General features: G+C 57.8%; 1 protein-coding gene across 2 annotated transcripts in view; it reads right to left on the minus strand.

Annotated features, from left to right (window-relative positions):
• PNLDC1 (PARN like ribonuclease domain containing exonuclease 1) overlaps positions 1-16,122 on the minus strand; it is a 16,626-nt gene extending 504 nt beyond the window's left edge. Inside the window, exons 1-18 of one of the 2 annotated variants that reach the window (XM_045573076.1) lie at positions 15,980-16,122; positions 15,625-15,682; positions 15,347-15,420; positions 13,712-13,751; positions 13,103-13,226; positions 12,862-12,950; positions 11,726-11,826; positions 8,340-8,416; positions 8,030-8,173; positions 7,579-7,651; positions 6,753-6,838; positions 4,669-4,724; positions 3,929-3,993; positions 3,436-3,489; positions 2,755-2,797; positions 1,516-1,615; positions 1,066-1,241; positions 826-924 (exon numbers count right to left, since the gene is read on the minus strand). In XM_045573076.1, the coding sequence (XP_045429032.1) occupies positions 826-924; positions 1,066-1,241; positions 1,516-1,615; positions 2,755-2,797; positions 3,436-3,489; positions 3,929-3,993; positions 4,669-4,724; positions 6,753-6,838; positions 7,579-7,651; positions 8,030-8,173; positions 8,340-8,416; positions 11,726-11,826; positions 12,862-12,950; positions 13,103-13,226; positions 13,712-13,751; positions 15,347-15,420; positions 15,625-15,682; positions 15,980-16,055 (1,535 nt within the window). In that variant the 5' untranslated portion in view covers positions 16,056-16,122. The remainder of the gene's footprint in view (positions 1-825; positions 925-1,065; positions 1,242-1,515; positions 1,616-2,754; positions 2,798-3,435; positions 3,490-3,928; positions 3,994-4,668; positions 4,725-6,752; positions 6,839-7,578; positions 7,652-8,029; positions 8,174-8,339; positions 8,417-11,725; positions 11,827-12,861; positions 12,951-13,102; positions 13,227-13,711; positions 13,752-15,346; positions 15,421-15,624; positions 15,683-15,979) is intronic. The other variant, XM_036415024.2, reaches the window with a different exon arrangement.
• Positions 16,123-16,364: the final 242 nt, after the last annotated feature.

The following is a 16,364-nucleotide window of genomic DNA, read 5'->3' on the forward strand; positions in this document are numbered from 1 at the left end:
CAAGCTCTGGACTCAAACCCGACTCTGCTCCAGTCTGTCTGTGCCCACCTCCCCCACCCCCACCCCCACCCCCACCCCCATCTCCACCCCCGCGGCCACTGAGCTGTCCAAGCCACAGCCCGTGACTAAGGTCCGGACTTCCCCCCCGGGCACCAGGCACGTCCCGCCAGAGGCCTCGCCCTGTGGCCCCTCGGCCCGGGCACAGGGCCTGCACCGCTCCTTCCACCGCACGCCTCCCCTCGCCCCGAACTGCTCTCCTCGCTAATAAGCACCTGTCACCAACAGACGGTGCATCCCTCCTTTACTGACTGCCTCCCGCTCAGCGGGAACCCCACAGACAGGGGCCTACGATGGTGCCGCAAAAACACAGCGGGTGGCCATAAACCCAGCAAACGTAACAGAACAGCCCTAGCCGGTGTGGCTCAGTGGACAGAGCATCGGCCCGAAGACCGAAGGGTCCTGGGTTCGATTCCGGTCAAGGGCACGTACTTTGGTTGCAGGCTTGATCCCTGGCCCTAGTGCGGGTATGTGTGTGAGGCAGCCATCTGGTGTCTCCCTCTCTCTCTGTGTCTCTCCCTCTCCCTTCCACGCTCTCTAAAAATCCATGTAAAACATCCCTGGGCGAGGATTAACAAAAAACAAGCAAAGCCACAGGGGGGGGGGGCATCCGTGGGGAGGGGTTTGGGATGGGAATGGGGGGATGAGGACAATATGTGATACCACAATCAATAAATCAATAGAAAGTTTTAAAAATAAAACGTTACAGAATGCCTTAGGACACACCCAGCTGCGAAGCGGAGCCTGGCCAGACGCGGGCACACTCACCGCAGCAGGCACTGCACGTCCGGCGAGTGCCGCCAGTAGCGGAAGAGGGACACCTGCAGCGAGGGGTGGCCCCGGTACTCCTTCAGGACGCTGCGGGCGCTGCGGGGGAGGCGCTGGGTCAGGCAGGCTGCACGCCCGCGGCTCCGCTCCGAGCAGGTGCCGGGCTGCGGGGAGGGGAGGGGAGGGGAGGGGAGGGGGGCAGAGGAGACAGCCCGGGGCAGCTGAGCCCAGGGCACCTACTCCTTGAACTTGTTGGTCAGGAGCAGGAACTGGCTCCGTGTGAGCCGGCGGACGTCGAATTTGCAGAGACTCTGGAACTCGCGATAGACCTGCTGCTCGGTGACGCCCGGCCACCGCCGGACGCTGAGGATGAGGATGGGGGGCCGGATGCTGGGGTAATCTGGGCCAGAGAAGTTCTAGAACAGAAGGACAGATGGAAACTCCCACCGTTCCCCTGACGGCCCACCCAGGCTGAGGCCCTGAGAGAAACAGGGCAGGGCTCCTTCGGGGTGGAGAGCGAGGGCGGGGGAGGACAGGGTGGGTCCACGCAGGTCTGGGCAGAAAGACGCGAACAAGACCCGCTCAGCGAGCGGCACCTCCTCAGCTGATTGTTGTTATCAGAGCCTCCCCCCCAAGACACGCAGGACCGGCCCGCCGCGGACTGAGGCGCAGTGGGGGGACGGTACTCACGATCTTGGGGACCCCGGCCCGGATCAGGTTCACCTGGTTCACGTAGGGGGCCAGCACGTCCAGGTACCGGGGGAAGGAGGGCTCCGGGGCGGAGCCGGCCCTGCTGGACAGACGCCGGCACTCGGCACCAGCGCCACGCACACACCTCGGCCGAGGCTGCAGCTCCGGGACGACGCCCCTGCCCTCCCCGCAACCCCTCAGGTCCCCCCCGCCCCGCCCCCAACACACACGGCCCTCCACCAACCCCAGAAAGGTGCCCGGGCCCTTGCCAGAGCCAAGCTTCCAGGCAGCACCATCGGCTGTGACGCTTGGTGACCAGCGGTGGAGAGGGAGGGCACTGGCCAGACGCCCACCTTACCATCCCGGACGGACATCCCCCTCCACTCCGCCTGACGTCCCTCTTCCACCCCGTCCCGCCCCAGCCCCGCCCGTCCACACCGGCCACGGCCAAGCCGGCCCCGCGGCAGGAACTGCTGAGCCGGGGCTCCGGGGCTGTGAGGCCCTGTGCGGGCACCAGGGACGCCACGCGGGGGCTGCCTCTGCCGCTGGCACACGCACCTCCCGGGGGCACTGGGGCGCCACCCACACACAGGAAAGGGGGCTGGGTGGCAGGGTTCTCGTTTAAGTCATGAACCTCACGTCTACATGCTGTGGACATTTCTATGCACAATCTGTTACTCAGATGGACAGACACAGGCCAAACCCAGCGGGACAGACGACTCCCAAGTTATTTCCAAGTCAGACTCAGAGCACACGAGACATGATCGGCTCTGCAGTGGCTGCCAAGTCCCCCAGCAAAGGCATCGCGGCGGACGGGGCTGCGGGAGGCGGGTTTCCGGTGTGGCCGTGCCCCGAACCGCCACCGCAGACTCAGGGCCCCAGCCTGGGGTCAAGCATCGCCCCGTGCTTTGCGCGGCCCAAGGACGTCCTCACTGGCCTGGACCGCCTCCCACCGGCTGTCCTCTGCTCTGAGCAGAACGTGGTGACAGACACCCAGCCCCGGGTGTGGGGGGCACTGGGGCGGGATGAGAACCGACGCCTGACCCACGGCCGTGGCCGACACGGGGTCTTCCCAGTGCCCAGCACGGGGGCCAGGAGCCCGACCAGCACGGGGGCAGGCAGTGGGGGGACTGCCTCCTGCGGGGGCTGCGTTCACACAGTGACACCCACAGGCGCCTCCCTCCTGTGGGGGTCCGGCCCGCAGCGGGGCCAAGGCCTGCGGGAGGCAGGGACACTCACCCGTGCACCCTCCACAGCAGCAGGTGCGCCACCTTCAGGAGAACTGGGGGAAGCAGAAATGGACCTCGTGTCAAGGTTCAGCCCCAACACCAGGCCTAACCTGCAGGCGCAGGCGTTTCCCCACATGTGCCACCCGCCGGGAACGCATGGATGGCAGGATTCGCAGGAATGAAGCAGAGTCTTCTTTACTTATTTACTTTCTGTTAATCCCCACCAGAGGGTATTTTCCACTGATTGTGGAGAGACAGTGGAAGGGAGGGAGGGGGGGGGGGTAAGAGAGGTATAGCGGGAGAGAGGGGGAGAGAGGGGGAGAGAGGGGGAGAGAGAGACAGCGGTTAGCTGCCTCCCACACACCTGACCGGGGCCAGGGATTAAACCTGCAACCCAAGCACGTGCCCTGCACTGGGAATAGAACCCAATACTGCGTGCACAGGCCGAGACCTAACCACTGGGCAACCAGTGACTAGTCTTTTATTTTATTTTTAATATTTGTATTGATTTCAGAGAGGAAGGGAGAGGGAGGGATGGAAACATCAACAGTGAGAGAGAACCTCGGATCTTCTGGGGATGGAGCCCACAGCCCGAGCATGCGCTCTGACCGGAACTGAACCGTGACCTCCCGGCTCATAGGCCGACGCGCCCACCGGCCAGGCCAGTCTCCCTGAGCGGACAGCGGCCCACCTGACCCGCAGAGGAAGGCATCGTACGCAGCTTCGTGGGGGCACTTTGTCTCGGCTGAGGCGCGTTCGGAGCAGGGGAGAGGAAGCGGCGATTAGAACCACCTGGAAAAGGAGGCTCCCCACAGCATGCACGTGTGGGCTGTGAACCACCCGGCCCCGCCCCGCCCCACACTGACACTGGCCCCGCACCTGCAGCCTCCACCTCCTTCCTCTGAGACCTGTGCTCCCTTCCCCCCCCAACCCTACACTCACCTCCAGTCCTCACGGCCCCCGAGCACCCGCAGGAGGAGGAAGCAGGGAGCTGAGCTCCCCTACAGGCGGCTCACCATGGCCCAGGGGAGCAGACACCCCCACCCGGGGCCTCAAGAGCCTCCAAGAAGCTCCTTTCGAGCGGGGGCGGGGGAAACGGGGCACAGCCCAGGACACCCTGCGCCCGGCCCGCCTCATCTCGCCCCTGGTGCGGTGCCGTGAGGAGCCCGCCCCGCGGCACCTACCGTATTTCTCGCACTTGCTGGCGTGAACAATCACTGGCCCAGAGTTCCTCGTGGGATTCAGGTCACTGTGAGGAGAGAAAAGGATGGAGACCGTTCACTGAGACAGCGCCTCTGGCTCTCCCCTCGCCGCCTCCGTTCATATAAAAACTGCCCCAGCACCGAGCCACCTCTGAAGGGAACAAAAAAGGCAGGGATCTGGGCCCGGGCCAAGGCCTTGGGAAGGGCCAGGGGGAGGTGAGAGCAGCAGGCACAGCTGCCCAGGGGTTCTGAGCCTCCATCGGACCCGCACCTGAGCTCGGGCGCCCACAGGCACTCGGCACCAGCCTTGCCCGGGGCTGCCTGTCCTGGGGCATCAGGACAGACAGAGGTGACCACACCACCCACCACGGCAGCAGTGCTGGCATCGCCCACTCATGCAATGTTGAATGTGTGCCCACCAGGCCTGGCACAGCTTTAGGCCCGAAAGAAAGGTCACGGTTCCCAAGAAAAACCAAACCACTCTGTTCTCCCACGGCTCATCGCCCCGGCAACCGGAAACAGATCCAAGGAGGCCCCAAGCCCCGCCCACAGGATGGGCCACTTCATCCACAGGCTGTGCTGCCACGGCCCCGGCCCTCCCTCTGGAACAGGCTCCGCAGCCTCAGCACGGACATCGGACCTCGCTCCCCGGGCCCCAGGCCCCCGCGGGCCGAGTGTCCGGGAGCCACCCGCCCAGCAGCAGCCCAGACGGCACCCCGCACCTGTCCAGCACGTCGTACACCTCGGAGAGGTTGGACACCCTCGGGAAGTTCAGCTCCTGCCGCCACGGAAACAAACGAGGGGAAGGTTTGTCTGTGGTGTTATCTGCTTCAGCTGTCCGACGGTCATAACGACGGCAACTCCCACCACCTCTGCTTCCTCAGACATCCCCTCCTCATTTCAGCGCCAGGGCTCCCAGGGCCTGGGCCCCCTCTGGGCCCCAGTCCCCTAGGCCAGCCGTCAGCAAACTCATCAGTCCACAGAGCCAAGTATCAGCAGGACGACGATTGACATTTCTTTGGAGAGCCACATTTTTTAAACTTACACTTCTTCTAACGCCACTTCTTCAACATAGACTCGCCCAGGCCGTGGTGTTTTGTGGAAGAGCCATACTCAAGGGGCCAAAGAGCCACATGTGGTTTGCCGACCACGGACCTAAGCAAGCAAAAGCTGCCACAGACACAGCTCATCTCGTCTTCCTCCAAAGACAAGGACGAAGAGTTCTAGAAACACAGACTCCAAGGCATCAGCCCAGGCACACGTGTAGGCACCAGGCATGGCAAGACGGGCAGGCCTGGGCAGTGCCGGTCACCACGTCTGGTGGAAAGGAGCACCGTGGCCCCCGCAGTGAGCCCCCCCCACCCCCAGGGTGGCGCAGTGACGCAGAGGCAGCAGCAGCACAGACGCCTCGGGGCTGAGGCGGGGGAGCTACAGAAAGAGCGAGTCTCCGGCAGAGAGGTGCCCGCAGCTCAGCCTCGCTTCTGTAAGTGATCAGCTTAAGGCTCAACGACATGGATCCAATTCCTCTTTCTGTTACTCAGTTTAACTTTTTAAAAATGTTTTTATTGATTTCAGAGAGGAAGGGAGAGGCAGAGAGGAACATCAATGCTGACAGAGAATCACTGAACGGCTGCCTCCTGCATGCCCCACACTGGGAATCGAGCCCACAGTCCAGGCACAATCCCTGACCAGGAATTGAATTGTGGCCTCATGGTTCACAGGTCAACACTGAACCACAGAGCCACGGACCCTGGGCCTAAGTTTACCTTAAAAAAAATTAAAAAATAAATAAATATATATATATATATATATATATATATATATATATATATATTTAAAATATATAAATATATATATAAATATATATATATATACATACACACACACACACACACACACACATATATATATATATATATATATATATATATTGGTTTTTTTAACAGAAAGGAAGAGATAGGGATAGAGAGTTAGAAACATCGATGAGAATCATCGACCAGCTGCCTCTTGCACACCCCCTTCTGGGGATGTGCCCACAACCAAGGTACATGCCCTTGACCGGAATCAAACCCGGGACCTTTCAGTCCACAAGCCAATGCTCTAACCACTGAGCCAAACCGGTTTCGGCTAAGTTTACCTTCTTAACTGTACTTAAACCAAACGCACCATAGAAGTCACCTGAGCACCTCAGAGATCACCCTCCTCCCAACCAGAGGAGCTAATGGAGGCCCAGGGCAGACTTAGCTCCAGGTGGTGCTGATGGGCTGGGTTGGAAACCCAGGACCTTAAGGCCGTGGTCGGCAAACTGCAGCTCGAGAGCCACATTCGGTTCTTTGGCCCCTTGAGCGTGGCTCTTCCACAAAATACCGCGGCCTGGGTGAGTCTATTTTGAAAAAGTGGCGTTAGAAGAAGTTTAAGTTTAAAAAATTTGGCTCTCAAAAGAAATTTCAGTCGTTGTATTGTTGATATTTGGCTCTGGTGACTAATGAGTTTGTCGACCCCAGCTTAAGGCTAAGGCTCAATAGAGATGATTGCCTCAAGGTTTTTAAAGAGAGTGTGTGTGTGTGTGTGTGTGTGTGTCCCCCGCCTTTAAGCGTGGTGCAAACACTAGGCCTGTGTCAGCCTCTGTTGTTGGGCCTGAACAAGCACAGCAGCTGGACACAAGTCAAAACACGGGCACTGAGGGCGGGCGGAGGCCGCGCCCAAGAGGAAGGTGATGCTGGCTGTCAGCTGTGAGAAGAGGTTTCTGCGGAGAGGAGGGCGGTCTGTGGACAGGCCCCTCCCCGGAGGCAGGTTCCTGGTTCACCTTCCAGATGTCCTTCGTCACGTTCTTCGTGTCCACGAGGACGGGAAAGAGGCCGTGGATGTTCCGCTTGAACTGCTGGTAGCTTTCTGCGGAGATGACAGACAGGCAGGGTGAGTTGGTTGGCAAACTGGGAGGGAGAGTTCTTCAGCCTCACTGGTCACCTCTGCTTAGGCAGCAAACGAAACAGAGACAGAAGACCCGTGTCTCTGCTCATTAAGCCTTTCCCAGTCCCAGCCTGGCCGCCACCTCCGTGTGGAACAACAAAAGCCAAGGAAGTTCAGGATGCTGCCACTGCCAACACTGCCCCGTGGAGGGGGCCGAGTTCCAGCCACTGGAAGAGGAGGAGGAGGTGCTGCTGGGAATCAGGTGGGAAGTCAGCATTTGTAAACGACCGTACAGGGAAAAATCCACTAAAAATCATAACAATGTCTAACTATCCACTGGTATGCTTATCAACATTGCACCTGCATGCAGTGTAAACAGGTTTACCACAAACACCCTCCCTATGCCCTCCCATTTCTGCACCCAAGGCAGCTGCGCTCCTTCTTTCCTGTGGGTGCCCTGCCATCGCTCTACCATCACATCTGCCTGACCCTTCACTGCTGATCTCTCTCTGAACCAGCCTCTCACTCACACAGCACCTCCTCACAGCTCCCGGGGAGGGTGCGCGGGCCCCGGGGAGGGGGGTGTGCACCGTGGGGAGGGGGGTGCGGGCGTGGAGAGGGGGTGCGCGGGCCCTGGGTGCTCCTGCAGGAGCGGGAGTCGGGGCCCAGGCCCCTCGGGTGACGAGCTGAGGTTGGGGCAGGAGAGGACCAGGCGTGCCCACCTGGGAGGGGCCTGAAGAACTTCTCGTGCAGGTGTAGCAGGTCCATCATCATGTTGTGTCCCACCAAGGGCTGCTTGGAGGAAAGCGACAGGGAGGAAAGGGGAGCTTTAAAGGACAGGAGTGGGCGCTGCAGGCGAACACGCTCCTGCGAAGGGTGCAGCTTCAGAACCCACAACACCTGCCACACGGCCATCCCTTCTCACCCTCCCCATCCCTCCCTCCCTCCCAGAGGGCCGCAGTGAGGGGGGAGGACTCAAACGGGAGGCAGAGCAGCACTCCCTCCGGGGAGGAGTTTTAGGCCAGTTGGTGCTGACGTGCCAGGAGTCTGCCCTCCAGCGTACCCACCATGCTTTGTGCCGGTCAGGCCGCACAGCCGGCTATCAACAAGGAGCCGCTCGCTCAGACCTCCCGCTGGAGCCCCGCATGCGCCCGGAGGAGAGGGCGCTCCTACCTTCCGGGCCTTCACCAGCATCTGGAAGAACACGGAGAAGCCCCTGGCGGAGAGGAGGATCTGCTCCCGCCAGCAGCTCTCGCGGTCGCAGGAGGTGTTCTGCAGGTACCAGCGGTGCTGCTTGCTCACCTTCTTCACGATCACCTGGGGAAGGAGACAGGGCTCGTCCTGGGGAAGCTGCCAACGGAGGGGAGGGGAGGGGAGGGGCGGAGATCGGCAAAGAGAGACAGACACAGTTCCCGGGGGGCCAGCTTTGGCCGGGGAGGGAGGCGATGGGGTGGCTGCGGTGCCCGCTGCAGGGAGGACTCACCGCCTGGTCTCGCAGCACTGTCCAGATGTCCGGGAGGGCCTGCCTCAGCACCAGCTGCACCTCGAAGGCCCGGAAGCCTAGGGCAGGGAGACAGCTCACCCAGGATCCCACGGCCGGACCAGCTCCCCGCCTTCCCCCCAGGGGCCGAGGGAACGGGAGCTGAGAGGCCCATCAGAGGGAAAGCAGCCCTCGGGGCGCCCAAGCCCACGGCCTCCCGAGCAGGGAGGCGAGGTGCACACTTCTTCCGAGGCTCACAGTTTCCGCGCAGCGCGGCGAGGAGAGGCCTGGGAGGCTGTGCATGCTGCTGCAGCTGCAGAGGCCTCAGGGACGCTGGCCAGCCTGCGGTGCAGACTCAGGTTTTCCTAAATCCCAGCGTCTGACTGAAACTCCGGCTTTAGCACTAGCCAGACTGTCAGTTATTTTCCCTTTTTTCCATTTGCACCTCCTTGTAGGTCCAAGAGCCAGGGTACCCATGGGTCAGAGTGGGACCATCCAGATTACAACTCCTCAGATCCATAAGGGACACACTCAGGGGGAAGACTCAGTGAGCACCAAAGCCCACCGAAGCAAGTCTTGCCTCATAAGAGTGTCTCCATTGCAGAAGTTCTCCCATCGTAGACACAGCTGATCCTCACAGCCAATTGGCCTGGAGTTCAATTCCTCCCAGTGATGCCAACAACAATCAAGGCTTAACTACAACAAGACTGTGCACACAGCCCACAAAGGAGTGCACCAAGAGTGTCCACCTCAGATAACTGGGGAGGCTGAGCCAATGGGCCCTAAAGGCACCTAGCACACAAAGCCACTCTATCAACACAGGGAAGCAGCCAAAATGCACAAAGAAACAGGTCACAAATGAAAGAAATGGAGGATATAGAGTTCAAAACTATGGTTATAAGGTTTTTCAAGAAATTTCTAGAAACTGCCGATAAATTTAGCGAGACCCTGGAGGATATGAAAAGGACCAACTAGAAATGAAACATACACTGACTGAATAAAGAATAACATACAGAGATCCAAAAGCAGACTAGAGGATCACAAGAACCACGTCAAAGATTTGAACACAAAGAAGCAAAAAACATCCAACTGGAAAAGAAAAAAGAAAAAAGAATCCAAAAATATGAAGACAGTGTAAGAAGCCTCTGAGACAACTTAAAGTATACCAACATCTGAATTATGAGGGTGCCAGAAGAGAGAGAGCAAGATACTGAAAAGCTGTTTGAGGAAATAATGACTGAAAACTTCCCCCACACAGTGAAAGAAATACTTACAAGTCCAAGAAGCGCACAGAACCCCAAACAAGAGGAATCCAAAGAGGACCACACCAAAACACATCATAATTAAAATGCCAAGAGCAAAAGGCAGAGAGAATATTAAAATCAGCAAGAGAAAAAGTTAGTTACCTACCAGGGAGTACCCATAAGATTTTCAGCTGATTTCTCAAAAAACTATGCAGCCCAGAAGGGAGTGGCAGAAATATTCAAAGTGATGGATAGCAAGAACTTACAACCGAGATTACTCTACCCAGCAAAGTTATCATTCAGAATTGAAGGTCAGATAAAGAGCTTCACAGATAAGAAAAAGCTAAAGGAGTTTATCACCACCAAACCAGTATTATATAAAATGCTGAAAGATACTAAGAAGAGGAAGAAGGCCGAAACAGGTTTGGCTCAGTGGTAGAGCGTTGGTCTGCAGACTGAAAGGTCCCAGGTTCGATTCCGGTCAAGGGCATGTACGTTGGCTGCGAGCACATCCCCGATAGGAGGTGTGCAAGAGGCAGCTGGTCGATGTTTCTCTCTCATCCCTACGTTTCTAGCTCTCTATCTCTCTCCTTTCCTCTCTGTAAAAAATCAATAAAATATATTTTTTTTTAAAAAGAAGAGGAAGAAGAAAAAGGTAAAGATAAAAATTATGAACAACAAATACATATCAAAAAGTGAATCTAAAAATCAAGTGGATAAAAAGTTTGATGAACAACCCTAACCAGTTTTGCTCAGTGGATAGAGCATTGGTCTATGGACTGAAGGGTCCCAGGTTCGATTCCAGTCAAGGGCATGTACCTTGGTTGCGGGTACATCCCCAGTGTAGGGTGTGCAGGAGGCAGCTGATCCATGTTTCTGGCTCTCTATCCCTCTCCCTTCCTCTCTGTAAAAAAATCAATATATATATTTTTTTAAATCTGAGGAACAGAATAAACTGGTGAATATAATGGAATCAGGGGCATAGAAAGGGAGTGGACTGACAATCCTGGGGGGGGTGGGAAGGGTGTGGAGGTGTGGGATGAGACTGGACAAAAATCATACACCTATGGATGAGGACAGTAGGGAGGGTTAAGGGCATAGGGGGAAAAGAGGAACAATTGTAATAATCTGAACAATAAAGTGTTGTGGTTTTTTGTTTTTGTTTTTTTTAAAGAATATTGCTTCTTTACCAAGGAGAGTAAATAAAATTGAATTTTTTTAAATCCTCACTTGATATGGTCATTGATTTTACAGAGAAAGGGAAAGGGAGAGAGAGAGACAGAGACAGGGGGGGCAGGGAAGAAGGAGAGACATCAATCGGTTGCCTCTCCTACGTGCCAAACTGGAGACTGAACCCGTGGCGCCACCTAGGTATGTTCCCTGACCAGGACTCTAACCTGCGATCTTTCTTTCTTTTTTTCTTTTTTCTTTTTTGTTAATATATTTTATTGATTTTTTTACAGAGAGGAAGGAGAGGGAAAGAGAGTTAGAAACATTGATGAGAGAGAAACATTGATCAGCTGCCTCCTGCACACCCCCCACTGGGGATGTGCCCGCAACCAACGTACATGCCCTTCACCCGAATCAAACCTGGGATCCTTCAGTCTGCAGGCCAACACCGTATCCACTGAGCCAAACCGGTTTCGGCTAACCTGTGACCTTTCAATGTGCAGGACAACACTCCAACCAATCGAGCCACACTGGCCAGGGCACAATTGGATTTGTTCAAACTGAGCGTCACTGCTGAGTCACTGCTGACAGAATCCCCTGGTGACCAGCACCCCTGGGCCGGTGCTGACTGGTTCGCCCGCCTGAGCTTCGATGCCATCAGTGCGGACGGCACCATGCCAGCGGCCAGCGACAGCCGAGTGGTATTCTTACAATGCTTGTGACCTCATGGACGCCTTGGCAAGGGCCTCAGAGACCCCGGGGGTCCACGGACCAGGGCCTGCTCTGTGTGACCGCCTCTGCACCGTGGGGGCAAACCCAGGATCAAGGTCAACACAAGGACACGGGGCACTCAGGACCGGGCTCCAAGGCAGACTGCCCTTCCTCCCCTTGGGCAGAGCTCGCTCTCTCCACCGGACCCGGAGCGGACGCTGGCGCGGAGGAGGGTGCGAGGGCTGCAGCGGCGCCCCCGCCTACCAGCGATGCCAGGGAGCGTCATCCAGTCGCCCTCCTCCGCCAGGTGCAGCCACCGGGTCACCTCGTCGATGACCGCCTTCATCTGGTCTTTGTCCAGGGAACTGAAAATGGGCACAGGAAGGGGGGATGTTAGAGAACCTTCCAGAACCCAGTGCTGATGTGAACCTGGGAGCAGCTCTGGAGCCTCAAGTGTTAAACTGTGATGCTGGCAGAAAAGGCACCAGAAAAACGTTTGTTTTCCAAGCCGGCTCTGCGGCAGAGGCCGCCCCTCCTCCTCCCGCCCCCGCGGGTGCACGGGGGCTACGGGGGACTGTGCCAGGGGCTGCGGCTGGGCTGGGCGGAGGCCGCTCGCTGGGCAGCGAGGGGAGAAGGCACCATCTGGTGGAGGAAGGCGGAGAGGAACACCGAGTACCTCTCCTGTCTCCGGGCAGAAGAATGTCATGTGACTGAGGTACAGAAAGCCTTTCCATGAAAATAACAGAAGGCTCAAATTCAAGATGGCTTTTCCCCTACAAAAAGCTGCATTTTTAATATGAAAACCACAAAAAGGATACAGTTTTTTAAAAAGCAAGAAACGCCAACATCGCATAAGACGATGACCTGGACCCAGTGATGCCTCCTCATTTCGCAGAGTTAACAGCTGTCAAAGGCATGACCCTGGAGCCAGGGGCTGAGACAGTTTGTTCAAAACCAGGGAACTGACACGGGGTCGGGGGTGCCCCTCCCCCACACAGGCTGCCCTCGCCCACCGCGCCCTTTGCCCCCTCTGCAGGAGGGCAGCCTCCAGGGGGACCGCTGGCACTGGGGGCCACGGGTAAAGGGCAGGGGACACAGCGGGGTCAGCGCATGAGGAGACATGTCCATCCAAGTGGAGGCATGTGACCGACATGGTCATGGGCCCCCTAAAAACTCGCCAAGGTCACACTGAAGGTCAACACACCATGGGCAGTGCCATGGCCCTGGGGGCAGGGCCTCTGCCGCTCGTCCTCCATGTGAAGCCCTGAGCTCCCATCGGGCAGAGGCTGCCCCTCGGCGTGCGGATGGGGTCACCCGCCCGGGCGGTTATGGGGACTGAGCGCAGGCCCGATGCCACCGCAGCTTAGGGGGCGTCGCCACCCGCCCCAGCCTGGCTGTACCTGCGGACGCGCCAGTTCCCGGACAGGATGCTGTGCTTGATCTGCTTCTCCTGCTCCTCGTTCATGTATGGGATTCCGTGTTTGAGAAACTGGAGACGGGAGGAGAATCGGGGGGCTGGCTGAGGAGCCCCTCTGTACAGGGAGCTCAGAACCCTCCTGGACGTGAGTGGGAAAGAGGGGGACCAGAGACCCTTCCCCACTCTGTCCCCCTCCCCCACAGCGCCCCCTCCCCGGGGCGCACCTTGTTATAGTCGAAGCCATACTGATTCAGAAACTGTATGCTGGAGGCCTGGAAAGAGAATTCCGAGTCCAGAATCCCAAACGTCGTGGGGAAGAGAAAGAAGTTACAGGAATGGGCCACGTACCTACAAGAGAACAGAGCGTAAGGAGAAAAAGCCAAACCCGTTTTAAAACTGGCTCAGGGCGGGCGCCTTCACTGAGGAGCATTTCAGTGGGGGCTGTTCCCAGTCCTGTGACGGTCCCGGGGGGGAGGGTCCCACGGAAAAAGGCAGAGACCCTGCCCTGGAAGAGCAGGATCCGCCCCCCCCTGGGCCCCCAGCGGGCCATCCCATCGTTCTGACCACTGATGCCTGGCTCCTCGCCCTCCCTTGCTGTGACCCTGAGGCCAGGCCGGACACCAGGGCAACAGGGAAAAGAGCAGCTAAGGTGCAGGGCAGGGTCAGGAAAGGCCCCAGAAACGGTGCTGCTTCCAGAGACTTGAAGGCGAGCCGAGCCTGCAGGGGAGAGAGCAGGCGCAGGGCCCAGGAGCAGGGGAGAGCCTGGAGCAGCATTTGGGGAGAGAGGTGGAGACGGTCAAGAGCCAGGCGTTCTGCAAAGGGTTTGTACATACTTGTTCGCCTCTCCTTCGACACTGGAAAACACAGACAGCCCTAGAAGAGGAGGAGCGAATGAGTACCAAGGAAGCTACCAGAAGTTCCCAGAGCAAAACCTCTGAACAGAGCTCTGAATCCAGAAGCATCGTGTGGGCTTCCGGAGAGGAAAAGCTCATTTAAAAAAAAAAAAAAAGAGGAGGAGGAGGAGGAGGAAAGCCAGATCCAAAACCCGAGCGCAGCCAAATGTAATTCACACTCAAATTACTCAACATAATTGTGAATGGTTCTTCAAACACAGAAGTTAAAGCGACATTTTTATTTCTATTTTGTTTTTAAAAATAGATCTTTACTGAATTCACAGAGGAAGGGAGACGGAGAGACAGAAACATCAATGAGAGAGAATCATTGGTTGGCTGCCTCCTGCACATCACCTAATGGGGATCGAGCCCACAACCCAGGCCTGTGCCTGCCCCTGACCAGAATCGAACCCGGGACCCCTCAGTCCGCAGGCCGATGCTTTATCCACGGAGCCAAACCAGCCAGGGCTAAAGCAACATTTCCATAGTTTTAAAACTAACCAAGGGGAACATCCCAAACCATGAAGATGTATATATTTATAATACTTGCTTTACAATGTCTGCATTGTTAAAAAAAAACCCGTTCACAGAGTGAAAGACTGCCGGGGGAGGTGGGGGGGGCAATAGGAACAGACCTATTTCCCGTACTTTTCAAAGGGCCTTTCCATCTGGTTAAAGAACCACCACAGAACTAGCAAAGGGCAGGAGACAGCAGCACACACACAAAGATGTCCACCACCGTTCACTGGACAAGTAAGGGTCAGCAAAGTCTGTCCAGGCCTGTTTTTATAAATAAAGTTTTATTGGAATACAGCCATGCTCATTCGTTTATGCACTGTCTGTGGCTGATTTCCAGCAACAATAGCAAAACTGAGTAGTATAGCCGAAACCGGTTTGGCTCAGTGGCAGAGCGTCGGTCTGCAGACTGAAAGGTCCCGGGTTCGATTCCGGTCAAGGGCATGTACGTTGGTTGCGGGCACATCCAGAGGCAGCTGATTGATGTTTCTCTCTCATCGACGTTTCTAGCTCTCTCTCTCTCTCCTTTCCTTTCTGTAAAAAATCAATAAAGATATATTTTTAAAAATGTTTAAAAGGAAAACTGACAATTATTTTAAAAACACACAACTGAGTAGTGTAACAGACCACATGGCCCGCCCTCACAGACAGTCGGTTGACCCCGTATTAAAAATGTCGATCAGGACAACAAGCACATCGTTCTTCCTCTACGAGGTGAGCAACATCCGCTCCGGGGAACAGCCAGCGGGAGGGGCAGCAGCACATCCCGCTGTCGGCGGGGTCTCTGCCATCTCTGCGGATGGCTGGGGGGCGGGGGACAGCGGCACCACAGACAGAACCTGAACCCATCCTGGCAACTCTGCCATTCCACTGCCGGGGGCGCCCCGCTCACTCCTGTAACGTACACGCACAAGAGGGCCTACAATAAATCCCCACCTGTGCTATATATATATATACATATACACACACATACATATATATATAAAGAACAGCAACAACACGGAGACAGTACAAGCAGCTCCCCTCGTGGCTCATGGCCAGCAGCCGGGTCCCGCTCACCAATCTGACAGACGGTGAACTGCTGAACGCTCTGGCGGGTCTTGAGGTACCACTCCGAGGGCAGGTCGAAAAGACTGAAAAAAACGGGCCGTGAGAGGGCATCCGGCCGGCCAGCACCGCTCAGCCCCTTCCGGGGCCACAGCCAGCACCCCGAGGCCGAGGCCAGGGCCCAGGGCCCACGGTGCCCGCCGAGAACCCGCTGGCAGGGCCAGGGTGCCCCCGGGGGCCGGGCAGCGCCGCCCCGGCCCGGCCTAAGGCTAAGGCAGCACCAGCTTTACCTGATCTGCTGGGCCCGGGGCAGGCTGGTGCGGAGGCCGGTGAACTCTATGTCCAGGCCTGCGGGGAGGGAGACAGACAGAGTCGCGGGCAGCCCCGCGGAAGGGCCAGGGAGCTCACCGGGAGCCAGGGGGCCAGCGGGGCCGGCCGGGCTGGGCCGCCAGGTCCGGGCGTGGCGGCCGCCCAGCCTGGGCCCCGGGGCGGGGATGCGGACCCCGGGCCCCGGAGGAGCCGGTGCTGGAGGGGCCCCCCCGGCCCCGGCCCCGGCCCCCGGCCCGGCCTAGCGCCGTCCCCGGGCCCTCCCCGCGGCCCCCCACCCCCGCGCGGAGGCCCGGGCCGGGCCGGGGCCGGCCTCACCCACGAAGTCCGCGCCCTGGACCAGCTCCTGCAGCAGAGGGAGGCTCCGCTCGAACTCGTCGGCGCCCACGTCCATGGCCACGCCGCCGCGCCCGCCACGCACGGCCACGCGCCGCCGCCACGTGCGCCGCCTTAAAGGGCCCGCGCAGGGGACGGGCCGCCCGCGCCGCCCTGTGGGCTGCAGGCCCGCGCCTCCGGCTGCTCCGAGGAGTTTGGTTTTAGCAGCCGGAGGTGCAGGCCGGTGTTTCTGTTCCCGAAGCCCGTTTGTTTATGTGATAACTGTGTGCACTGGGTTACTTATTGATCATGAAAGGGAATGAGGCACTGCATTCTGAAGGCCGCTCAGACTGCTACACTTTTAAAACGTGTGGAATACATTTGTCTT

The sequence above is a fragment of the Pipistrellus kuhlii genome, unplaced genomic scaffold, assembly GCF_014108245.1.
Source record: "Pipistrellus kuhlii isolate mPipKuh1 unplaced genomic scaffold, mPipKuh1.p scaffold_m20_p_5, whole genome shotgun sequence".
Lineage (NCBI taxonomy): Eukaryota > Metazoa > Chordata > Mammalia > Chiroptera > Vespertilionidae > Pipistrellus > Pipistrellus kuhlii.